Below are 25,792 nucleotides of genomic sequence, written 5' to 3'. Positions count from 1 at the left end.
CTTATTTTTTGTTTGCACTATGTTTGTTTGGTTGGCCTGCCTCATCCCAGAAAGATTGGCCCTCATGTCTGGGTTTTGTGGGCCTCCGAGCCGCTCTCTTTTAGGAGTCTGCTTGTTCATGCAAGAAACATTGAAATCGTTGTGTAATGAACATCATGCAAAGCTGTCACTTGTCTTTGGCTATCAGCCGTTTATTCTGATAACGGTCAGGAATCAACAGTGTCTCAGGTTCGTAAAAGAGCTCCAGGTAGCATCGGCTACTGCAGACGGGTAATGGTGAGTATTATACAGAACACAGTACAAAAACACGAAGGCAGATAACTTTACCTGAAAACAAAATCAACAGTGTCTCACAGGTTCGTAAAAGAGTTCCAGGTAGCTAAACGAAGACAGAAATCGTTCAGCTTTGTGACTAACCATGAGTTAGCTGCTAGTCTACATGAGCTACTGTTAGGCTACAACCAGCCTAGCAAGCTGCTACCACAACATGGTGATCTTTACCATTTACGATACAACGAAAGAGAACAAAACAAAAATAGTCTTTCATATTGAATCTGATACCTCCCATATGCATCAATTGTACATATGATCACGATCAACACATTTGTCCAACTATTTTAGTGGCGCTCATCACCTCACAATCCCCCTAAGCTCTGCAGAGGGCGCTCACATACCGTAAATCACAGAGCCGTACATACGGCTCTGATAAATCATGCTTATGGAGAATTAAAGCAATATTTAAAAGTCTGCTGGCTGTAACATATCGTCCCTCTAGAATTATGCGGTTCTATCGGACATTTCCGAGAGTATTGAGATGGACACACATATTCTTTTCCGTGACAGCCTAGGTGAGAGGTATTTGTGTGCATTTTTGGAAAGGTTTGTTTCAATTATTAGTAGACTATAACTGGAATTCTAAAACGTGAAGATCAATATCTCAGAACTAATTTGAACGCACATAGAACCTTATAATTCCAGGACGATTTAAAACCATTTTGTTATTTGGGGAAATCACTAGGGTCAGAGCCATAGTTCTAGGTAGGCTACGCTCTCTCACTAGCGTTTGTTCTCTGCAGGCAGGTCAGGGCATTGTGACGCAAAACAGCTGTTTCATTGGGTCATAATAGCCTAGGCCCTAGTTCTCGTGGTGTTGTTTGAAATACTCTCAGACAAAACGTAACCTCATTTGAGCAGGTTGACATTGCAATTCCTCAATGTTAGGTCTATAACTTGGACTAGGCTTACTTTTAATAAGTCTAATTTCCTATTTGCGGTCTAATTTCCTATTCCCGACCACACAATGTCTGAAGGAAACGAGGTAAGCTCAGGAATAGTCTGACTCAAGAGCTATTACAGGCTTACGTTTTTTAAAATATAAGCTATTTATGGATTTGAAATGTTGTCCTAAGTCTGAGATCAAATGTCTATCTCCGTTAGCTCTTTGCCTATTATTCTATTGTCATTGTTACTGTTTCTTTAAGTGAAGGCTAATTGAATTTTGAACAAAACATTTTTCCAAACAGTCTTGTAGTTGGCCAGAACCTGTCTGAATAAATGCATAAAGAAACTTCTTATAACTGGTATTGGGAATGTCTTAGAATACTACCTTGTCGGCATGCAATACCATTGGCCCTGCCAGATGTGCATCGCAGTACTTGTTTTATTTGTCGCAATGAGTGAACGTTTACCTCATTGCTAAAGGGATAACTGGATGTAGGCTAATGGCCACTGTCGCCTGGGTGTATCCCAATACAGCTGGTGCATAGTCTTCAGACTTCTACTGTTGAGAATGATTTGATGGTTATGACTATTTTTTTGTGTTTTAGCCAAAGAAAACAAATTCTGTGGAACCAAGGGCTGAATGTGGCTCGACAAGGAGGACCACAAATATTGATGCAGGTTAGTCTGTGCCAAATTAAAATATGTCAACAGAAATGGTCAAAAAGAATAGAGAAAGTTGTGTTAAATGTCTCACAATCAGTACAAGTCACCCTGTGCCCATGCTAAAACAGTTAGGTTTTACATGCCCTTCCATACATGTTAAAAATAGCTGGAGGCCACTGCTTTTTCAGATCAGGATCATGTGAACTTGTCCCCCATGGTACGCCACCTCGTGGAAAACATGACGGAAGAGTAAGAGAGAATAATAATAATGAAGAAAAAACCCCTAAAAAACCCAACCCCTCTAAATGTTCTTTACTGGTCTGATAGTGATGTTCTGGGTTCTAAAATTCTCTCCCCCCTTTTTTTATCAGGCATTGGAGAATTGTCCGTGAGGCTCTACATGTGCCTGTGAGACTACATTCATCCTCACAATGTCATGCATATATTAGTCATCAATGGCATGATGTGTAGAGAACAAAACAAACTCTGTAGTATGCTTTATCCTTTAACACGCTAATGAAATAGCTTATGGCCTTTTTTTGTTTACTCAGGGGACCAAAGAAGAGGTTAGCCAGCTTTGTGCCTGCATAGTTGCGAAAGTGGTCCGGACGACTCATTATTACCTGATCCCAGCCCTTAGAAAAGTTCTGGGTGTTCCTGTCACATACGTGATTCCATTTGGAACAGCAAGGTCAGGGCAACTCACACCTCAGTACGGGCAGTAATCACTGGAATGACTAACCTTTTTTTTTTTTTTTTTTTTACAAAACACAAGCATTTAATATTTATGACATCGATCATCTAGTGCATCCCTAAAGTAGAGCATCCTGATTGTAAATCATGCGCAAATATAATCCTTGTGTGAAATTAGCTCTTATATTTAAATTTGTGTGTAGTTTACCTTTGCAGTAAATGTTTTTGCTAGATATCTACATGTGTTTATGCCTTGGAACAGGGTAAGCACGTCGGATGCCAAGAATGCTAGAGAGTTGTCCATTCCTCTGCTGGATCAGCTGACCGGTACTGAATTTAGAAAAAGGGCAACCGAGCAAGTGAGTGAGGTTTTGCTCAACACTCTTGACAGTGATTCCTGCCCTGAATCTCCCGCTGAGGTATTTGCCGAAGATGACCATGAGTCAAACACCAAAGCAGAGAGCCAGACAGACTGTGAGCTTCCTGCCTTCTATCCACCTGGCACTCACTCACAGTCTGTTGCTGATGATCTTGTCGGTGATGTTATCGACTCCATGAACGAGGACTCAGGCCAAAACGTTCACTCAGCAGCGTATGACGTTGTTGGATATGTCGTTGCGGGGATGAAAGATCTTGTGGAGACAACACGAGTCATGGGAGGTTTCTCTATGAGAAGGATCTACGCAACATCACAAACAATGTTCAGTGCCATTCAGAATGCTGTGAGGAAATTGTTTTCCAGATCTGTTTACTGTAAAGAGGAGACAACAATGGCTGTTAAACAGTAAAGAGGAGACAACAATGGCTTCTGCCAGACATGTCATTAGCCAAGTGATTTTGTCCATGCAGTTTGAACTTTCTGATCTTAAGAGTGCAGAAGATTTAGAGCAAATAGCACTGATTCAGAAGATCCTCAGTGCTTTGTTGAGTGAAGTCAGAATGATTGGCATGGAAACAAAAAAGGACAGGTCCCAAAGCCCTCAACTGCCATCGCCTCACTTCTTAAGATCAGCTGACGCAGAAATTGAAGACCCAACCAAACTTCATGGCACTCCTGTTCCCCCTGAAGTGATTGTCAACATGGAAGGCTCTTCGTTGTCTCCTGCATGTGCCAACGAAGCCATCGCCCAAGTGGTGGACACCGTCTTAGAAGGTGAAAGACTTGTTCCCGTCCCCATCAGACTGGAGAAACTGATCTCTGAATCAAAAATGAGGGCATTCTCCCATGATATTGCGGATCAAGTCCAAAAGATTATAAAAAGTTCTCATGGCCTCCAGACTATTTCTGTGGAAGTGGGGAAGAGCCTTTCAGACTCCATTCTCTGCAAGTTACCAGCCAGAGCTGAGAGACAGAATGAAGCTCCATCTGGATTTATTTACGGTTATGTAGAAGAGGCTGTGAAGCGACTAGTGTCATCATGTTTGTTCCCCTCAGCATCTTCTGATCTTCTGAGGACCAAGAATGTTCCCAGCAGAACCTAGAGACCTCAACATCATCCTGTATCCTCAACATGTTCACAGAAGTGATGGTAAAAGAAGTCATGGTGACTCTCTCCACAGAGTTTGAGGGAAACGCTGCATCTGTCAACAGTGACGACTTCAAGAAACTAGTCAGGGAGGATCAGAAACTCTTAGACAAACAGCCGCAAGACACTGAAATGACGTCATCCACCACTAACTCAAAAGTTGCGCTCCCTCATATTTTTGATTTGCCACAAAATAGTGAGTGTGAAGCAGTCATCTTTTCCTCACACCTCCCTCTTTCAGAGTCTAACAAGAATGACTATGCCTCCCTTGTCTCCATGTTGGTCATTCGACTTCTGAAGAAAGTTGATAGCTCACACCCGTTCATTGGCACTCGTCAGGACGGAGTTCCGGATAATGTTCTGGATATCTCCAGAGAATTGATCCAGAAGATTCTGTGTGAGCTTGAAACATGTTTTGGTATCACAAGTGATGAAAGTCATCCGCAGCAAGTGAATTTTCACCTGATGTACCGAAATGTTTACAAGGATCTTACTAGAGAGTTTGGCTCTGAAGATGTGCTGTGTTCTGCCCTGGAATCACAAGATCAATCTTTTGAGTCCTTCCTGGTGGAGAAATTGACAGGAGAGATAATAAAGACTTGTAGCCAAACCAACTTAGCAGCTTCTGCAGCCCTCCCACCAATTCAAGCTGTAACTGGACTACAGAAAAATAATAAGGAAAAGACCAAAAAGAAAATGACTCCATCCTGGCTGAAGATGCCAACATTCAATTGGAAGGTAAAGTATGATGCTTATAATTGAGCTAATTTGGTCATGGAGTGTTGCACTAAACAATATACAGTACTGCACAGGGTATAACTTTTAGTCATGATATAGCTATGTGTTCTTCAGAAATCAAAGAATGGAGCACACAGTCTCCTTGACAGTGAGGACTCTCTTGTTCCAAGCACAAGTAAGTTCATGATGGTATCTAAAGCATCACCTCAACTAGATCTTACTATTTTCACGTTTCAAACCCATTGAGGATATACAGTATAAAGTAATCTTTAACCTGCCCTAACGTAACCAGTTTTGAAGGAAGAGTAGAACAATATAGATAGAACACTCTGTTATTCGCAGGTTCCTCTCAGGTTCAGGCCATGAAGACCGAGCTGAGGCAGACTCTGGCTGAGGTCACCAAGGCTCCTGCGTGTGCAGCCGGCCGTCTGGAGATGGCCCAGGAGGAAGAGAGCGCAGGGTGCTGTTTCTTCAGGATGCCCAAATTCAAGTTCTCCTTCAAGGTGGAGTTCCGTTTATTGTCAATGTCAATGCGTCATTGTAATGTGTCTATTATGTGGACTAATTGTGATCTCACAGATTAGTGAGTGACGGACAAATCGGTTCAGTATGATGTGAGTATGCAGATGGAATATTTCTTCATTAATCAATAATTGAATTTGAAATAATCCTTCTCTTTCTTCATCAGAAAATAATGAGAGGAGCTAAAGTTGGCCATTACCAACGTTACCTCATTTGAAGAGATGAACAGTAATGTGCCAGGTAAATAAAACAGCTAAAAAATGTGGAAGCCTGGACACATTCATGTATTCATTCATTTTAGTTCTGATGACATTCTTTGATACATGGCAAGTGTTGTTTTTGTTCTTTGTCATTTTTTTCCAGCCTGTGCACCATCCTCCTGTGAGACTCAGCTGAGTGAGGAGCCGTCCGCTAAGTTGGCTGCTTCTGACGGCCTCACTAAGCAGTAGACTGCATCTGGGCTTGCCAACACATCTTCTCCAGAGATGGGACTTTCTGACCCAAATGTTTAAGTCACCTACACAACCAAATGATTTTTTGGATCATCTGATTCTTTACCACCTAAAACTGGCCATGTCCTTTAATGTTTTTTACAACTCAAAATCGTAAACTCAAAATTGTTCAACTCCAAATGTCCATTAAACTTGTCATTTCATGCATATTTGTTGTTATTCATTCTATACATACAATAACAGTCACTACACTACACTACTGCAAAATGTTTAGGAACTGAGGAGACCATTTGATAGTGTTTTGAGAATGAAATGTTGTCCCATTCCTGCCCGATATTTCAGTTGGTCAAAGTATGGGGTTATCTTAATCATTTTCATTCCATGACGCACCTAATTTGACAGGTCTGGACTGCAGACAGGCCATTTTTAGCATCTGGACTCTTATTCTATGGGGAAATATGTTTAGAATTCATGTTGGTATTGTTTTTCCTGAAAATATTCAAGGTCTTTCCCAAAAAAGGCATCGCCTGGATGGCGGTAAATGTTGCTCAAAACCTGTATACATCATTCAGAATTGATTGTGCCTGGCCAGATGTGCAAGATGCCCATGCTGTAGGCACTAATGCACCTCCACACTATTATAGATGCTGGGTTTTGAACTGTGCACTATAACAAGTTGGATAGTTGCTTAGGCCCTCTCCTCTTTAGCCCAGAGGAGTCCATGATTTCCACAAAGAATGGCAAACGTTGATTGATCTCCTTTTTCCACTTTACCTTTGCCTATTTCAAACCAGCTCAGGTCCATAAGACGGTGGGATTTCTGTATCACCTTTAAACAGTGTTTAAAGTGGGATTTGGCAGGTTGGGGAACCCTAAAATCCAGTGTCGGTGCAACAGGGAAAAATGAGTCACCGTTGGACAACATATTGATTATCGTGGTGTAGCAATACTTTTTGGATAAGAATTGCTAGCTTCTTGGTCACCTCTGTACACACGAAAAATGAACTCAACATTTATTTTAACAATATCATCATGCTATCCTTGGTATGAAAGAATTTATTTATTATTAATTTAGATGAGGTGGCGGAACTGTGTTCATCCCCATTCCCCTCCACTTTAACCCCTGCCTCTAAATATGATTTATTATTTTGCATGGCAAAGTTTACACTAGCATTTGGGAATTGAGTATCAAACTGTGCTCATAAACATATCAGAGGTTTACCTGAGCCCATACAATGAATTTCAACAGAAACAGGTCTGGTTTTTAATGCAGTGCCATCTGAGGTTCAAAAGACCACAACCATCCAATATTGTCTTTCAGCTTTGTCCCTTGTTTGCAATTTCTCTAGATTCTCTGAATATTTTAATGATATAATGTACTGTAGATGCTGGTATCAAATTCAAAATCAACTTGTATTTTCCATGAAACAGTCATTTATGTAATTTTAAATATATTAAACTGTATGTTGTCTACGTCCTTTTTGCAGCTATAGTATTTGCAGATTATAACATTCTGTTTTTATTTGCATTTACAACATCCCAACTTGTTCTGATTTGGGGTTGCATAATGTAAAATGTAATAATATATACTATAACAATATAATAATATATCATGGTATAATAGCTACAGAAAGGTATACCCAGAAAGCAGATCATGCAAATACAACTATGACCACAATATGAAGTTACTTTCCAATAACATTGCAGATTTATATTCATGATTAGGTATGGTTGTAATTGGTTCAAGAACACAAATCAAGGAAGGAGCTCGCTCTTCAAAAATGTCTTCAAAAACCGAGTTTCACATTAAAACGTGATTTATTGGCTCACCAGACTATACAGGTAAACTAAAGTGCAAGTGCAAACGTTTCGGGTGACCCCATCCTCAGTGCAAATTCTCAGCAATCAGAGTTCACAGCATATAAAGGACATGACATCATTAACAGGATTCACATGGACCAATCACAGTATACTTGACCAAACACTCAATTAGCAATCAATTAACATGCACCAGAGACTAACATTTTCAATCATCCATTCCAGAAGCAAAACATTAGCAACACTCACAAACTGCAACAAGTGCACATTGCAGGAGAGAGATTAATATTAGTCACACTCAAATGTCCATGTTTATAAAAAACAAGTCAGGTCAAAGTCTTCGTTGAGTCCTCCAGGAGACAATGTGCCGATGTAAAAAATCCAGCTTGCTTCACATTGTCGAAGTTTGCTTTCCATGTCACGGCTTCTGCGGCTGGGTGATAGGCTTCTGCGGCTGGGTGATAGACGTTCAATTCCCACTACCTCCAAGTCACTCATCTTATGCTCAGCCATGGAGAAGTGTCTGGCCACTGATGATCTATTGTCCTGTCTGTGGATGGCACTCCTGTGTTCGTTGATTCGGATTCTCAGTTGCCTGTTGGTCTTGCCAATGTATTGTAATCCACAAGGACAAGTTAGTAAATAAATTACATTCACAGGGCTGCAAGTTATGAATTTGTTGATTGTATTCTCTTTACCTGACTTTGAGCATTTGAATTTATTGATTTTCTTCATACCTGTAGTGGTGCACGATGTGCAATTCCGGCAGGGGAAAAAACCTTTTGCATTGTCCAGTCGTTCCCATGGTGTCTTAGAACGATCAAACGTATCAGCATGCACCAAGATGTCACGTATATTTCTAGCCCTGGAGTGTGCAAAGAGTGGTGGATCTCTAAACAGGGTGGCACATGCTTGATCTGTGTTGAGGATGTCCCAATGCTTCTTAATTATCTTTTCTATCTGGTTGGTTCGAGGTGTGTAGATGGTACAGCAGATCACAGAATGGTCCTTTTTCCTTCTTTTATTGGCTTGGGTGTCATTCTGGGCCGAATTTACCTTATGAAAGGCCCGATCCAGTGTGTCTTTGCTGTAGCCTCTTGCCAGGAATTGACTATATATCTTGTCTGTCTCAGTCCGGAAGTCTTGGTCATCACTGCAGATTCTCACTCTTAGGAATTGGCTGTATGGGAGCCCCTGTTTCAAAGAGGTGGGGTGGAAGCTGGAGGCATGCAAAATACTGTTTTTGTCAGTAGGTTTGACATATAAAGATGTATGAATGGCATCATTCTCATGTATGACCCAGGTGTCCAAAAAACTGACCTTGAAAGGATCACATTCCATGCTGAACTTGATGGTTTCATGTAGACAATTCATGTACAGTAGAAAAGACTGGATTAGCTGTTCAGAGCCCCGCCATACTAGAAGACAGTCATCGATGTACCGCTTATAGAAAAGGATATGATTTGCAAACGGGTTGTTGGAGTATATGTAGCTTTCTTCCAACATTCCTAGGAAAAGGATAGCAAAATCAGGGGCGAAGGCCGCACCCATAGCCACACCCATGTTTTGCAAATAGAAGTCACTTCCAAATAGAAAATAAGCTTTGCTTAAAACTATATCTGCCATATCAACAAGGAACTGTGTAGGAGGCGACTGATGACTACGTTTCTCCAAAAAGTGTTTGAGTGCCCTCAGGCCACTTTGGTGTGGAATGTTGGTGTATAAAGACACCACATCCATGGTTGCCAGCAATATGTCATTACCTGTTGCAGAGAGTTGCGAGAGATGACTGATGAGGTCTCCTGTGTCTCTACGATGGAAGAAACGTCACCAGTGCTCTGATATGGTGATCAATGTATTTAGAGAGAGGCTCGGTCAATGAATTGTTGCTAGATACTATTGGACGTCCCGGGGGAATTTTAGTAAACTTTTTGTGCACTTTGGGTATAAGATGTAGATCATGGGTGGTGGGATGTTCCTTGGTGAGAAATCTTTTCTCTGTGTTTGTGATGAACCCAGCGCCATGTGCAGCGTCCAAGAATAAATCTATTTCCCTTTTAAATTTGGTGGTTGGATCATTAGGGAGCTTTTTATATGCATTAGTGTCTGCCAATTGTCTTAAAATCTCCATGTCATAGTCGGCTCTTTCCATGCAAACTAGACCCCCCCCTTTGTCTATCTGTAATTTGTTCAACCCTCAATAACATTATATGAAATGGGACGTAAAAATGAAAAGAAAAAAAACCCCACAAAAACAATAGACATTATTTTTAAAAGGAAAACAGACATGACCCCATATGTACATGAATATGTACATATTTGCCAAGAATGGCAGGAACTGATATCACTGCCATGCACATTTGGTCGATTTGATCTCAAAACACTCAAAAGTAGCCTATTGCTATTTTTTGGTAACCTGTTTGTCATTTGCTGTTACCAATTTTGAGCTGTTTCATATATAGTCTAGTTGAAACAAACAAACAAAAATAATAAGCATAGACTGTAGGGCAAACATTTGAGACCTTTATTTTGATAAAGAGAATCACCCGGAAGTGTAAATTATCGTAGGGGTCATGAAGCAACACAAAGCTTTGAGCATTCAGTTAATGTAATTGCTGCATGTTTTTTTAGCAAAATAGAGCATGGAGTGTACTTAGTAAATGATTTATATGAATACGCATTTGAGTAGCTGTACTTACAGGTTTAACCTTTGAAAAGACAACTGAAAGTTCCCAAGGTGTACCGACAAAATGTCAGAGGATGCTGATTTCAAACATTAGCTATCTAGCATGTCAGTTAGCTTGTGTGCAGTTCTGAAAACAACAATAAACGTTTTGTTAATTTGCTTTAGTTCTATTTCTTAATCGTACTGTCGAAAATCAGTAACTTTCCCCGTTACCGTTATCATATGGCTGCCGGTTTTATGCCAGGTTTACTCGCCCGACTATTGAGAAAACTTTATTTTCAGCACTACCCGGCTCATCATCAATACTTCATCGCTTCAACACTACTCCTTACGAATCTCACTTTGTGAGTATTATTTGCTAAGAACTTAATAACTTTTAACAGTTGTCAATATCAGACATTTTGTTCTGATGCTTTAATGTTGTGTAAAGCATGACTACGCTGTCTGATATCGAGCCGGTTAGAAAAAAACTGAGGCTTGACACCTATTCTCCTGAAAGTGTCAAACCAGCACTCCAGAACAAATCCCCCACCGCCGTAAAAGAGGGCGCCCAAGACAAAGGCAAGGGCACACGACTTCTTTATAATAATTTCTTTAAAATTACTCTAATGGCACCAGTAATTCTTTTGATCTCTATTTTCCTACCCTATTTCATACACAGCCATCAAGTTGAACTAAAACAATTAAATGCAGCTGTTTTCTCTAGCTATTTCAGCAACCAGGAAAGAAGGTGCCTTTACAAGTGTTGCTATTATGGACAGAGATAGGAACAATGAGGACAGGTGAGCAATTTTTGGAATCAATCTGTTTAAAGTCTCTGATGTTTTGCATTATTTGCATTGCCTTACTGGGAGGAAGTGTGCTTTGACTGACGCTAGGCTATGTTTCTTACAGCTCCAAGATACATGCAGAGACAGAGAAGCCAGTGAGGTCTAGTCCACCTGGTAAACTGGGTGTCAGGAAGCCTTTGTTGCCAGAGGCGTCCCAGGGACAACCCCGGAGCCAGGTGGCTCGAAGAGGGAAGAGTTTCCAGCAACAGCGGCACAGGAACTCCCTGGAAGGATGGTTGGTGAAGAAGAGGCCCAACTTGTCCTCAGAGCCCCAGACCCAGTCTAGCGCCACAGATCCCGAAGCCCAGGTGGACACTGACATGATGGGCCCAGAGAGTCCTGACGTGCCCCTCCTCCAGTCAACCACCCATGAGGAGAGAGAGGAGTCCAACCAGACTCAGGCAATCTCCCAGAACACCGGCGAGGCTGCTGTCAGATCAGCCCAGCTGGAGGAGCTGGACCAGGCAGGGGTGGATGCCATGATGGAGACCCAGAGCAGCACAGAGTCAGACAAGCTGGAGCTGAGCTCTGCTGGGCAGAAAGGCAGTCATAAATCAGGGCCCAAAATCACAGACTACTTCTGCAAACCATTATCTGTGACCCCTTCTACTAGGTAAGTCATTCTGATATTCTAGGGCTAAATGGAAAATTGTCCTATGATGACCAACTCTCCACATAATATGCTGTTCCAGCATGGTTTGTTTTGTGAATTTGTAAATATTTTGAGAATGAGAGTGGTTTTGCTGGGTTTTTTGTTAGTTTGATTGTTTCTTTGTTTCAATTATTATAATTATTAGTATTTTAGTAAGGTGACCGTTCTGTACCCAAATCCCTTTGAAGCTGTTTGCCGCGCAAAATGCGCTAATAGTGACTCCAGGTGGTAGTACCAAGAATAGCAATCACCAAGTGTTAACGGGACGTGTAGGAGCACGCGCTGGGTCGCATATTGTTTTGAGAGTTTTGACAAGCGGCTGCGTTTGAATTGTCTACCAGCAGGCTAGGTTAGATATTCCTATGCTACTCAGGTTACGGTTGCTTGCTTGTAGCTGGTAGACCGGAAAGCTGGTATAGCGAGTTTCATATTTAGGTCTTGTATGAAATGAAAGTGAAAGTCTTCATGCTTTAGTGTTCATGTGAGGCATGCTATTGACTGTAATGGTTTTTGTAGCAGGTATTACCAAAAGCCTGTGTTAAATGGATACCAGTTCTGCAGGTGGAAGGCCAAAGTTTTCACTCTTTGCTGTTGCAGTTGTCAAATCTGTATGTTTCGGATTTCTGAAGGTTTGTGATGATAGTCTAAGTCTTTGCTGTGTTATACCTTAAATAGGTGACTACTTTAAGCTTGTGTTGTTGTTGGCTATACCCCACTAGTGATGCAATGAATACCTGAGCAGTTTTTATGATAGCCGTGTATTCTTAGTGGCATTGACCTCTATCAGTGGTGGAATTGACCTCTATTAGTGTGCTGTGCCATTAGTGTGCTTTGGTTTGTATGTGTTTGTAACAGAGTATGAGGTTACTGTTTGGATTGTCTGTTATGGGGCTGTCTGTGTGCTCATCCCGGCTTTGGCGTAATGGCACAGAGAGGTCACATCATAGAAGCGATTGGTTTCACTCTATCGGGAGGTTCATCCCACATTTACTGTGAGTAATTCATAAAAGTGAATGTGCATCATCTTCCGTCGATGTTATCATCATGAATGTATAGGCTTACTGCTCTCTCTCAGTATATTTGTAATGATTTTACAGTCAGTCATTTCACTCTTTTGTCAATTATTTTTGATTGTCTTTATATATATATATAAAAATGAAACACAAAACTGACTGCACATTAATCCGTGTAGTTTGTATCTGCATTCGTAGTGCTTTGTGTTGGAATGACAGTGGTGGTGGTGAACACATTCACTTCTCTCTTCCTCTTCCCTCTCCTTGAGCAGTGCTCAGTGCCTGCAGCGGAATGTTCAGGGGGATGGAGTCAGTGACAGTGGCAGCGAGGGACCCTCGGAGGAAGATGAGGATGGTGGTGATGTTAGGGTCACTTGGCTGGGGACCCCCATCTCTGAGTTGAGGAGGACCCCTGCCTGCAGCCCCCCACTACCTCCACTGAGGGCCTCCGACACGCACACGGTTGCCATAAGGGTAAGGATCAACACAGCAGGTCCTACAGGATATATTGTTAAGTATTCAGACCTATGCCTAATTTTGATTAATAGCACATTTTTATTCAAATTTTCTATATGGAAATGGCTTAAGCACAATACATAAATTGTGCAGAAATCTTAATCAAATAAGACATCATATTAAAGATGACATAGAATGGAAACCCGTTTGACCCTGGCTCTGTTGATTAAGGAGAGTTCAGTGCATGGCCACAAAGCTACCGTGAACCGTTTATATCCTTCATGTGAAAATCTCAGACTTTGAAAGACCACTAAAAATACTGGTGAATCTAAACAAAGACAGACTGTGAAGCACATACAGACCGTGACCCAAACCAATCCTTCTGATCATCGCCCCCATCTGAGCATGTTTTTGACAGACCAGAGTTGCATATCTTCTGTGAATAATGACGTTCATGTATGAATAATTATTGGCTTAGTTGTATGTGCCTCTGTGCCCAGCATACATGTTGCACACACTGCTGTTGTAATTGGTTATTTTTGTTTTTGAGTACTCAAGTGACATGTCATTCGCTCTCTCATATTACAGTCATGAATGTGCCATGGAGCTATCGAGTTATCGACATGCTCAATTATAATGCCCAAATATTGTATGATTTCGTCAATGTAAAAATGCCTCTGAGGATCATCTTATCTGAACATCTCTCCTGGAAAAATTTAAACCACAACCTTTTAGTTATTTTTGCCAAGTGTTACAGAATGCTTAGCTATTCTTCAGGCAAGAAGTAGAATCAGGTGCTTTCTACACTGTTCCCTTCTTAAAGTTTTTGTACCATGGGCCTGATTTTACATTAGTATGTTTTGTTTCCCTCAGACAGATCTCCTTAGGCTTGGTGAGGTGCCCGTGCCATATCCCACCAGGTTCAAAGATGCCTGGGATGACGTTAATGTCAAGATGCCATGCTCAGAGAAGAACCTCTTTCCAGTTGAGGTAATGTGCACCCACAATGCATAGCAGTCTGAATGTCATAGCTTATGTACTTTTGATGTCACTTTGTCCTCATGCAGTGCATATTCTATTCAATTCACTAACTATATGTTTGGACCAGGAAGGTATGTCAGACCTGGAGAGAGTGAGAAAGTACCGGCCCATTCATTTCAATGGCTGTTGATAGGCTAACTACGTTAGCCAAAAAATACACTTGATGTGCTGCCACCATCTTTAAAAATGGAGTTTAACATGTGCTCACTTCAAGCCAATTAGGTGCCACATTACAGATGACCACAAATTATGTCGTCCATGTGGATTGGCTCATGCTTCCAGCTCAGAAACTGTCAATCCACATAAACAACATACTTTTGTTTGCATCAGTAATGTGGCACCTCATTGGCGTGTTAATAAAATATGGCCGGAAGTGAGCACATATTAAATAGTGGTGGTAGCCAACTTGGATTCTAACTGGCTGAAGCTAGCCCTCCAATCCTGACCCCCCTGGTTGGCACAGTTTTGGCTTGGGTTTAACGCTGTCACGGGCCTATCAATGGAAATCAGAGTGTCCGTAACAGCTGAGACAGTACAAAGGACATTAATGTCAACATGTCAAGTCAAGTGTTCATTGAATGCTCATTGAAAGCACTTTTTGTTCATGGATGTCTGATTAAGCTGATGGCTGTGCTTGTTTTATAGGATGGAGTTCAAAGCAGATGGGCCCTGATTGAGAAAACTCTCAGTCAGTCGTTCCGCAGCTCTCGTGATGTGAAGGTGATTTTTACATTTATTCATTAGACGCTTTTATCCAAAGCAATTTTCTGTAATGGCAACTCAGTCACTACTGCAGGCAGAACTATCAGCAAAGTTTTAATAAGGAGTTGAAGCCGTAAACTCAAATAGATTGAAATAGTCTGTAATACTGAAATCCGAAGTTATACCTACAATACACAAAATGACTAGTTGGTAGACTGTTGTATGGTATTAGTGCAAAGTGTCATATTATTACAAGTGTGCGTGCGGTCCAAGAGATGGCGACAAAGCATCTTATAATCCACTCCATTTATGACCTGCCATATCCTCATTTGAAACGTAAATGATCATAACAAGTGCTGATGCTATACAGGGACATGAGAAGTTTTATAGTAAAAAGGAAGGGATCACCGGAGAGCACAGATGTTAATGTTGCCTATTTTTGTTTTAATACGGTTCTGCACCGTTCTAACATAAAAATAAGCGACCTAAACATCTCTGTGCTCCGGTGTTTACTGTATGGCCGGTCCTCTCCCATGAAGCACCAGATTTTTTTCACGGTAGAAGTACCATTTTTTTATATGAGAAGTTTTGTATTTTGCCACCAGTTTCTTGTCACTTAATGTGTGCACACCCTTTTTCCTCTAGGATGCGATACTGAAGTACAATGCTGCTCATGCCAAGAAATGGGACTTCACTGCTCTCTACTCGTTTGTGAAGGTAAATACTAAACTGCTGTAACTGGTCACTGTCAATGATGTATTCTGTTGAATGCTGTCATGGTTCTTCTGTGTTGATTTGGTATGTAAATTGTGTATCTGCATGAATTATTTAGTTAGATAGAGTGTGATCCTTTTTTGTAGTTGAAACCTGGTTGCTCTGTAGGAATACACGCAACCTATGAAATTAAAAGAAGCCACAGAAATTATTTGGTATTTGAATTTAGTCTAGTTGTAAAAGGGTGTGCTTGTCTATCGATGCAACTCTCTGCTCACTGCTTCATGAGAGGCCTTGTTTTAGGATTCCTGCTAAATCTAGAGTGCCAGACTATACTGGCAGGGTTTGGGTGGCAGAAACTCACCTTAGTTCAGTTTGCATTACCACCTCTATCCTCAAGAGGTCGCTACAAGCCACAACATTGGCCCATCACCCAAGCAATCACACCATTACCAAGCTGAGATTTGACCTTGTCGGTCACACTGAAAGTGACTGACATAGAGTTGGCAATGTGCCGTTGGAGCACTACTCCATAAAGTAGCAATCATGACATAGCAGACAGGGCTGTATTCACCCAACAGAAGAGATGGAGAGGAAATGGAGGTTATAATGTATTCTCGTGATAAGAAATACAGAACAGTCTGTAAATGTAAAGTGAGATGATTTGTAACTTTTGATGATTTGATTTGGGCTGTTATAGCTGAAATAAATTCTTATAGGGGTATGCTCATACACTGTCATTACTTTTGTGACAGGTTTATCAACTGCTCTCTATGCTTTGTTCTCCTGCATGTGCTGATCTCAGTCATTGGTATGTAGTCAGAACTCAATTATGTTTTTGTAGGGCTTACCAATCGATTAGTGTCCCCGTTGTTCATAAATTGAAACAAGAGGGTTATTTGTTGGACGAATATTTGGAACAACATCTCTATATTGAAGGGGTGCAGATGAAAAGGGCACTGAAAGGGTCTTTTCCTCTCGGTTGGCCTCATCATTGAAGACCTGTGGACCCCTAACTCCTTGTAATAGAAATCAGGCTTAAATTCGCTGTTGTCAAAGCCAGTCACATACATGTCACAGGGAATTGTGCAAACCCTTTTCTGATGGAATTCTAGTTAATTCCAGTTAATATTAACATATAAATGCCAGGCCAGTATTTTTTATATATATATATTTTAGGTGGGTTCTCTGTTCAGTGAAGGTGGTGTAAAAACAAAGCAATCTGCCATTCAAAGGTCACGTTTAGCGGACTGTCAGAAAGGCGCTGTTTCCATGGTCACTGGGTCTGTTCCATTAACGCTTCTGACAACACAAGGCTCTTACTCTCACTCTCAGCACGGAGCAAGGCATCAGAAAGCAGATTGTCAAAGAGTCAGATTGAAAATTGGAATCTGCACTTGATGCTTTTCATAGTAACTGTTCCGATATATCATACATGAGGTGGTGAAATTGATTTGTGTAGATTGTGTAAAATTGATTCACTGGCTTTGGCATCTCCATTCGCTATCAGAAGAAAAGCTTTGGCTAGGCTTGACCCCCACCCCACCACCACCACCACTCTAACTGCTGCTGTAATGTAGACACTCTACAGAAATATCCCAACATTTCTTTCATTTCATTTTTCAGTTTGACCACCCTTTTAAAATGACAACATAATTTCTTATTTTGCATACTATTCCTCCTCTTTTGCTGGGTCAGTATCTGCCGGTGGAATATTTATGCTTACTCTAATTGAATTACCGCGAGTCGGCCAATCTATATGGGGACTAATGTCGGCCATTAGCTAGAGTGCAGAGTCCCTAATCAGGCAGTCTTTCTCTGTGCTGTCACAGGGCTGCCGTCCTCATCCTCTCTACCCCTCCTCTCGGCTCCTCTTCCTCCTGGTCTCTTTATTCCTCATGTAGTCCCCAGTCTCCTTAAATGTGTTTCAGCATTATTGTTTTCTGTCTGTTCTCTGTCTTTATTTCTGCCCGTCTCTCTGTCTCTTTGTTTTTTCTTCCTTCTCTTTTTTTATTTCCTGACCTCAGGACGTGCTCTTTACCTCTCTTCAGGCTACTTTCCCCCTGTATTTGGCTTTACAGAATGTTATGTAAGGACAGTCAGGATTTCTGGAGTGTTTTATATCAGGCTAATCATCAGAACACACACACACACACACACACACACACACACACACGCACACACTGAGTGCTTTCATCATGGTGATTTGACCACAAGGACCACATTATTAATCAGTCATTTTCCCTGTATTTACCTTAACTTTACTTAACCTAGGTGCCCGTGCAGGAAAAGCTTTCAAAAGGGATCAAATCCACATGGAACCGTTCACTGGAGGGTTTTTAATAAGAACCAAGTTTTCCCCACTATGAATGGGCATGAAAACCATTTTATTTTTATGAGTGTAAGGAAGAGGTATTCTGTTCCAGAGATGTCTTGTAAATGCCTGTCGGATGGGGAGAGTGCGGAAGGCTGGTCACTTATTGTAATTGCACAGGCTCCAATGGAGACAAGCACGTCAGTAGTCAGAGGAACATGGCCAGCACTCACTTAAACACGCACACACACACACACACACACACACACACACACACACACACACACACATTCAGATCATGCAGCCTCCTTGCAAACAACCTCTCACACACGCACCTTATACAAACACACATACACAGTGCCCCCCACATTTACTGGTAAAATTTAATAAAAAGGAATGAAACAAGCAAAAATGTTTTTGCTGATTAATCTTAGACAAAACCATCATAAAGACATAAATGTTATTAACAAAAGCACATGGCCTACAATTCTTGGTACCCTTAATACATATTATAAACAAAATGTAACTGAATCTTTTTTCCATTTATATTCAACTTATTTAAGTTAATAAAAGTATATATGACTGAACTTTCAAGCGGTATTCCATGACTTCCTGTTTTATTAAGGTATAAAAACAAAGTGAAACAGAGGTCGGATGCCTTTGTAATGCTTTATCATCATAATGCACAATTCAAAATTATTTGGGGAAATAAATGTACCTCTGTTAAAGGGAATGGCTGAAAAATAGGTACTTGCCTGAAAATGACCTATTTACAGTAATTAAGCAATTCCAATCATCAGGTACTGTAAAAACATGTCTAGATTAACACAAAAATGGCTTACTGAACACAAATTAAGCTCCTGCCATGGTTGCTGTATCTCAGTCCCCTGATTTGAGCTCTTTCGAACACCTGTGTGTTGAGCTAAAGAGGATAATGCACAAGAGAAGACCTAGTTATATGGACTATCTGGAGAGATTCTGTAAAGATGAATGATTTCAAATCCCTTGCTTTGTATTTTCCAACTTTATAGCATGTCATAGCAGAAGTCTAATACCTGTTTTATTGGCAAAGAGGCTTAACAATGCATTAAATACAGTGGTACCAATAATTGTGGCACATGTTTTTTTGTTAAAAAATATTTCTTCACGATTCATTGTTTTTTCTCAGAATAGATGCCTCACCATAAGGTTGAATTTTTTCTCTTTGTTTTCATAGTGAGATGAATAGATAAATTGCTAATAGCTCCTTTTACTCAACTTTACCTGGGTTGCCAATAAATGTGGAGGGTGCTGCACACAATTCACCAGTCCTACATAGGCCTTCAAAGACACACACACACACACACACACACACACACACACACACACACACACACACACACACACACACTGACTGAAGAGCCATTATCTTCCTAGTCTGTCTGCAAAGGAACTTCCTCTGTGACCTGGGGCTCTTTTCAAAGCAGTGAAGCATCTCTCCTGCACGTTGCAGCCAAAGTGACTACGACAGCACTGAATCAGCTCTCCTAACAGCACCACTCCCCCACACAGCTCTTGGCTTCTATTCACAGTCTCTATTTTATATCCTATTTAGTATTTAACTTCATTTAGTTGGGGCTCTGATGGCAGTGAATCAGCAATTCTACCCTGACATGTCACCATCACTTACTGTGCCTTCAAATATCTATTTTTATTTGACTTATGTATTTCAAATACAATTATGCTAAGATTAATGATGAATGAATGACAAGAATTATGTATGATGCCAATTTATCCCTTTTTTCCTCTTCTCAGTGATTCTTATTTTAATTAAGTGGTTTCCTTTTCTTAATAGTTAATGCATTCATCTTCAAAACATTTACAGTGGGAAAGTGATTGGGGCTGTTTCAATGTCAATCGGTGTGGTTGGGGAAAGTATTAGGGCTTTTGTTAAATGCTATTGTATATCTTTTCCTTAATGTCTTAATTTATTAGCGTGACTCATTACATAAAGTGGAGAAACATGTTCCAGCCTCTTCACAAACAATAAATAACCATCTCCCAATAGTCTGTAGGGGGTTGGTGGGTGTAATTGTGTGTATATTTTACCATGACAGCTCACCAACTCATAAAAGTCTGCACACCTAATTGGATACCCTTCCAAAATTGGCCCGTCGGTGGATGATGTTTTTTTTTCTTTCTGAAAAGATGTAAGAGGCAGACAGAAGCATCACACACACACACACACAGAGAGGGAGAGAGAGAAAAACAGACAAAAACAGACAGACATAGACACACACAAGCACAGACACACAAACGCACACACACAGCTTTGGTGTAAGGGCCGTAAAACAGCGTGTGTGTGTGTGTCTAGTTAAGGGACCCAATGGTTCTTTAAAATGAATGTGTCAGGGTTCAGAGCTCTCTGATAAATGTCAGCGCCACTGCCGAAGCTCTGACGCCATACAGTGCACCTGTGTACACACACACACACACACACACACACACACACACACACACACACACACACACACACACAAGCACAAATATGCGTACAAACACACAGACTCAAACATACTCAGGTACATATCCACAGGCACATAAACCTGTCTTAATACACCTCTTCATCCCTGCCTGAGGGGCCTCACTGAACGCCTGCATTAATTCATCTCCTGGATGTGTCAGGCTCTATGGTTGAGCTAGGAGGAACTGGAGTGTTCAGAAGGTGTCACACTCTCTGGTCATGGAATTTCTGGAATATCATGAAAATTTGATGAAGTCTATTCCAGACATGGAAAGTCAGGGAATTGTATCATTTGTGTTTGTTTATTCAAAGCTCATTTATTCATCTCTCATTCTAAAAAAAGTCAAAGATTGTTGAACGCTATGCGGCTACTCTAAAATCTTTGGTCGGTATATTGTATGATTCATTCTGTGGTAGGTAATGGAAATTAAGTCAAAGTCTGCTTTATTGTCAATTTCTTCACATGTCAAGACATACAAAGAGATCGAAATTACGTTTCCCACTATCCCATGGTGACAAGACATATTTTACCAATTAGGTCCACAGACAAACATAACATTCAAGTAAACAATATAAAAAGTAAATAAGAAGGCACATACAATGAAGAAATAAGAGCAGCAAAATTTGGGTTGAAATTGTGCAATTGTGCATACAGTAGACAGTCAATATAATAGTGAAAAAGTCAGGCCAATAAATGGCTGAGGTAGTTCTGTTTGACCTAAGTATGCAAGTGGCATAGTGGTGCAAGTTATGTAAGAGCATTAAGGTTTTTCGTCAGGGAAAAGTCATGGAATTTTTACATCTGACTTTGAGTGGGAACCCTATACTCTGTGTCTGTTTACAAATAAGTTTATAATAAACCTATAATCTACATAATGACACACCTCAGTGAGGATTTCACTGTTTTGCTGGATTAGATTTGGGTACAAATGTTGTACTCAGTACATGTCAGTTTACAGATGATGTGATTGCTGACATAGAGATGCAGTTGAAAGTGTTTGCTGCACTCGAGGTGGCCCTGAGCTGGCACACAATAGCTGCAAACGGATTATCGAGTCAGGCCGAGCGAAGGCTATAATTCAAGCTTACAGGTGATAATGGCTGGGCGCTCCAACACAGAGACTCAAAGCACGTTTCCCTTCCCATTATCAGGCTGATAGCCCCTCAGTCTTGTCCTAAATCCCGTCCACAAAGCCCCTCAGTCTTGTCCTAAATCCCGTCCACAAAGCTGCCTCAATGCCTAGATCAAGTGAGGGAAGCCCAAGCTGCATACTGGATAAAAGTAAAAGTTGTTTTTTTACTCTGTGAAATATTATCAGTTATGCTGACACGCAAATAAAGCATCTTTCACAAGGTAGACATACTGTGGTGCTTTAGAAGTTAATTCAACAGTACACTTAACTGGCAGCCTGAAGATGTGTTCTATGCAAATCACAGTTGATATGTTAATGCATCTAAAGCATATTATTTACACTTCGAATTTTGACTCCACAGTGTGATAACATCTCCAGGGTCTTAACATGACCCCTTGTCTGATCATGGTTTAAATGCATCTCCAGAGATTGTCAGGTCATCGCAAAATAGTGCAATAACAAGTCCGCACACCAGATGTATCTCCCAAATCTCTAATGACGTGGCTTGACCCGAAACGATGTGTCATTAAAGATTTGGGGAGCTACGTCTGGTGTGAGGACTTTATTTTGTGTTGCTGGGACTTTTGCCTTTTGTTTAGCACCCAAAACGTAGGCCACTTGCCCTGGATTTGCGTGGCTTGTCTACACTTTTCATCTCGGAGTCTTTGGCACGACAGGCAGGAACTGTTGACATCAGACACGGCCACTCTTTGTGCAGAATAAATAGTTAATTTTGGTTTGTTTCATTTACACCCTTGGTGATTGACGGTGAGGTTAAGGAGTTGTTGGCTTGGATTGACAGATTGCAAGAATTGTTGACTAACAGGATGGACAATGGATGGCCATTGGCACTGGCATTGAATATGGATTTATCCTGGAGTGGCATCTCTAATGAACGGCACCCTGCCTCATGACAAACAGCCTCAGGTGTCTGTGTTTCACACACACACACACACTGTGTCTCTGTCTGCCTCTCTCTCTCTCTCTCTGTCTCTTTCTCTCACACACACACATGCATACATGCACTCATAAACACATACATGTACACATACACCTGTCTCTGTCAAGATGAACAGAGTAAGATGTTAAGCTTGCCGATATCCACATACACATAATGCATGTGCCAAGTCATTGAGCCATTCGTTATACTTAGCATGTCCCAAAAACAATACTCAATTCCCCTATTAGATACACCAGTCTGGATGTGAGTTTGGGTCTATGTTGGTGTGGACAGTGGGGTTAGCCTGCTTGGAGTTGCTGACTTGAGGGAACCCTTTGTGATGAAGGGGAGTGTGGCATGAATGAGATGAAGATGCACGGTTGTAAATCTGGATTGTGTGTGTGTGTGTGTGTGTAGAGGGCTCTTAGTCAGCCCTCTCTCTCTCTCTCTCCACCCACTACATCCATGCCTGATTACTTTGTCACCTATGATGTGATGTATAGACCCGTTTCCCGTCATCTGGCTTGGCGTTAGTCAGTCAGCGCAACCGTCGGTGTCGCACGTCAGACCTTTTTATATAGTGTCTCCTTGCCACTGTGCTAACCTCAGCTGAATCCTCTCTCTCTCCAGCATCCCTGGCCTGTGTGTGTGTGTGTGTGTGTCAAGCACCATTCATTAGCCTAGTGCGTGTCCACTGTTGCGGAGGCGGCGCTTTACGATGTCAGGCCGGTCATTACTTACGACAGCGGTTAAGTCAGCCAGCGCATCCCGTATTTGCGCGGAGCGCCACATAGAAGATTGGGGGAAAAAACAACAACACAAAGTGTGAAACCGAAGAAAAATAGCAGGCTACGCTAAAATCGTCCGTCAAGGCGTCTTGTCCTAGAACACTCGGTCCCATCTCTCAAGCCTGCGCACTCTCATTTGCATCTGTTCCAGGAAGTCCATTTAATCAGACGCTCCTTCTGCCCCCCCCCCACCTCCCCACCCCCAAAAGCTCTGATGAAATTGCCCCTGCGATTGATCACTGTGGCATTTGGCATCCAATAGCGCCATAAATAAATATATAGTGAAGAAAAAAAAATATTAGTGGAGATAAATCTTGGCATTAGCCAGCCTCTATATTCTTCCGGCTCGGTCGCTTTACAAGTGACGGCCATTAAATGTTAGGGGAAATCCAAATAGGGAAATTGAACACAGCTCACAGACTCCGAGTATTCAATCAATGTTTTTATGATTCTGTTTTAGACACACATGCTTTGCATTGCACAGGCTGACGTTGTGGTGAGGCCACCATAATGCATTGATGTGGTTGGCTGCCAGTTTGAATGTCTCTTTGTGGCGTATTTTTATTCTCCTTACTTTTCTTTTCACCGTCTCTGTCACATCTCACGTCTCATTTCAGTTAGCCGTGACAAGTCAGCTTCTTAGAGGACGGTGTTTTCACTGTTTTAATGAAGAAAGCTTCCAAAGAGGCTGCTGATTCTCTCCTGCCAGCAGACTTGAACTGCTGCCTGGCCTAGGCATGTTACTGTGTGGTGTGAGGTGATGTGTGTTTGCCATCGGTGTTGTGTGTCTGTGTGTTGTGACATAAGTTGCCAGTGGAATGGTTTGGTGTGTGTGTGTGTGTCTCTGTGTGTGCCCGCTCCTGCTCCATCTGTGCGGGACGGGCATGAGGCAGTGCCCACAGCAGAACAGCTGGAGGGGCCGAGCGGAAGGGGGAATGGCACCCAGCTGCCGGCCACTGTCTGACGAGACAAACTAACAACCACCATCCTCTCTCTTCATGCCCTCTCTCTCTCTCTCTCTCTCTCTCTTTTTACCTCCATTACTGTCTCTCTTCCTTCACCCCTCCCCACACTCCATCTTTCCATCCATCTGTTTGCCTGGCACTATATTTCTTATTAATCTCATTGCTAACTCGGCTGTCTCTTCTTCATTCTCTCCTTCTTGCTGTTTGAATCCACTGATCTCACACTCATTTTCTTGTTCTTGCTCTTTCTATGTGTCTATCTTTCTTTCTCTTTCCCAATCTCTCTCTCCCTCTATCACATTCTCTCCTTCTAAACCTTCCCTATCTCTCTCTCTCTCTCTCTTTCCCTCTCTCAATTCAATACAATTAAATTCAATTCAAGTGAGCTTTATTAGCATGACAAATATTTTTGCATTGCCAAAGCAGAACATTTAGACATACATTTACATGGAGAATGCTTGGAATACAGTACATGGCAAATAGATACGCATCCAAGATTAACAAACAAACTGGTGTGTGTGTGTGCGTGTGTGTGTGTGCCTGCGTGCATGTATGGTGTTTGTCTGTAATTATATGGATAGGTGCCATATAAAAGTAATAATTATTTAATTATTTAACCACTGTCCCTTGCCCTTATGGCATTGGGGCGTTGTTGGCAGCAAGATTTGCTGTCTGTCCCTGCTGTCAGTAGGGCTGCCATTATTTTCTTGTTCCATTCCCTCGCGTGTAATGTATGGTGTTTGTCTGTAATTATATTTAGGTGCCATATAAACCCTAATAATTATTTAATTATTTTGTAAGTCCCTGTCAAAGGCGTGTGTTGGCAGCAAGATTTTTCTGTCCCAGACTGTGGAGTAAAGACTCTGTATTTGGTTCTGAACCCTGGGATCTGTCTATGACTTTATATGGCTAGACAGTGAGTCTGTATTTGGTCAGGATATTCTTAACAGTAAAATTCTTCCAATTGGTATTCAGATTTTATTGACCGGTAACATTCTAATTTGCTCTGTTTTTTTTGTCTCCTTTTGCCAATGTTCCAAATATTTTTCTTTAGATTCTTGAGTGATCTTATTGGTGTTCAGTTTGAAAGCAGCACTTGTCTGAGAGAAGTTATTAATGTTTGTTAGGGGGAGATTAGTTAGTCTCAGTACAAGCTGACTAAGAGGACTCTTTTCAGGGTTCAGATCTTGAGTTTTTACTGCATTAAAATGCAGTGTGTCAGTGGGACTTGTTTGGAGATGCATCTGCCTAGTTCTGCCCTGCATGCATTGTTTGGTGTTTTCATTTGGATTTTTAAGATCAATCGGCAGAACTCTGCATGTAGGCTTTCTATAGGATGTTTGTCCCATCTAGTGTAGCTATGCTCACTGAGTGGACCCCATACCTCACTTCCGTACAGGGCAATGGGCTGGATTACACAGT

At 41.4% G+C, this 25,792-nt stretch overlaps 2 protein-coding genes across 11 annotated transcripts in view; both read left to right on the top strand.

Moving 5' to 3' along the window:
• The first annotated feature begins 169 nt into the window (after nucleotides 1-169).
• On the top strand, nucleotides 170-6,014 carry LOC125287077. Of its 6 annotated transcripts, XM_048232502.1 has the most exons (10): nucleotides 1,171-1,318; nucleotides 1,827-1,899; nucleotides 2,073-2,133; nucleotides 2,256-2,292; nucleotides 2,436-2,575; nucleotides 2,840-4,841; nucleotides 4,956-5,016; nucleotides 5,184-5,344; nucleotides 5,530-5,603; nucleotides 5,727-6,014. In XM_048232502.1, exons 6-9 carry the CDS (start codon nucleotides 4,089-4,091, stop codon nucleotides 5,578-5,580), a joined length of 1,026 nt encoding a protein of 341 aa, XP_048088459.1. In that variant the 5' UTR covers nucleotides 1,171-1,318; nucleotides 1,827-1,899; nucleotides 2,073-2,133; nucleotides 2,256-2,292; nucleotides 2,436-2,575; nucleotides 2,840-4,088; the 3' UTR covers nucleotides 5,581-5,603; nucleotides 5,727-6,014. The 6 variants fall into 6 exon arrangements, with proteins under 6 accessions (XP_048088456.1, XP_048088458.1, XP_048088459.1 ...); XM_048232499.1 differs by lacking the exon at nucleotides 1,171-1,318 and adding an exon at nucleotides 170-276 and having other exon boundaries at nucleotides 5,184-5,603; XM_048232498.1 differs by having other exon boundaries at nucleotides 5,184-5,603.
• A 4,195-nt stretch (nucleotides 6,015-10,209) lies between these two features.
• LOC125287523 (poly(ADP-ribose) glycohydrolase-like) overlaps nucleotides 10,210-25,792 on the top strand; it is a 56,828-nt gene continuing 41,245 nt past the window's right edge. The window contains exons 1-9 of one of the 5 annotated variants that reach the window (XM_048233406.1): nucleotides 10,210-10,241; nucleotides 10,602-10,663; nucleotides 10,819-10,880; nucleotides 11,026-11,101; nucleotides 11,214-11,762; nucleotides 13,087-13,288; nucleotides 14,144-14,260; nucleotides 14,957-15,031; nucleotides 15,659-15,730. In XM_048233406.1, coding sequence (XP_048089363.1) covers nucleotides 11,073-11,101; nucleotides 11,214-11,762; nucleotides 13,087-13,288; nucleotides 14,144-14,260; nucleotides 14,957-15,031; nucleotides 15,659-15,730 — 1,044 coding nt within the window. In that variant the 5' untranslated portion in view covers nucleotides 10,210-10,241; nucleotides 10,602-10,663; nucleotides 10,819-10,880; nucleotides 11,026-11,072. Of the gene's footprint in view, nucleotides 10,881-11,025; nucleotides 11,102-11,213; nucleotides 11,763-13,086; nucleotides 13,289-14,143; nucleotides 14,261-14,956; nucleotides 15,032-15,658; nucleotides 15,731-25,792 lie in introns of all 5 variants that reach the window. The other 4 variants (XM_048233403.1, XM_048233402.1, XM_048233405.1 and 1 more) reach the window with 4 other exon arrangements.

Source organism: Alosa alosa, chromosome 22 (genome assembly GCF_017589495.1).
Source record: "Alosa alosa isolate M-15738 ecotype Scorff River chromosome 22, AALO_Geno_1.1, whole genome shotgun sequence".
NCBI classification, from domain to species: domain Eukaryota; kingdom Metazoa; phylum Chordata; class Actinopteri; order Clupeiformes; family Clupeidae; genus Alosa; species Alosa alosa.
The sequence above is the reverse complement of the archived record's forward strand: the minus strand, read 5'-3'. Positions and strand labels throughout refer to the sequence as shown.

Bases quoted from the DNA above. Each gene is read 5' to 3' on its own strand.
- LOC125287077 (XM_048232501.1), top strand. From the start codon at position 4,089: ATGTTCACAGAAGTGATGGTAAAAGAAGTCATGGTGACTCTCTCCACA. The intron at 4,842-4,955 runs GTAAAGTATGAT...TGTGTTCTTCAG, and splicing joins TGCCAACATTCAATTGGAAG to AAATCAAAGAATGGAGCACA. The intron at 5,017-5,183 runs GTAAGTTCATGA...TGTTATTCGCAG, and splicing joins CTCTCTTGTTCCAAGCACAA to GTTCCTCTCAGGTTCAGGCC.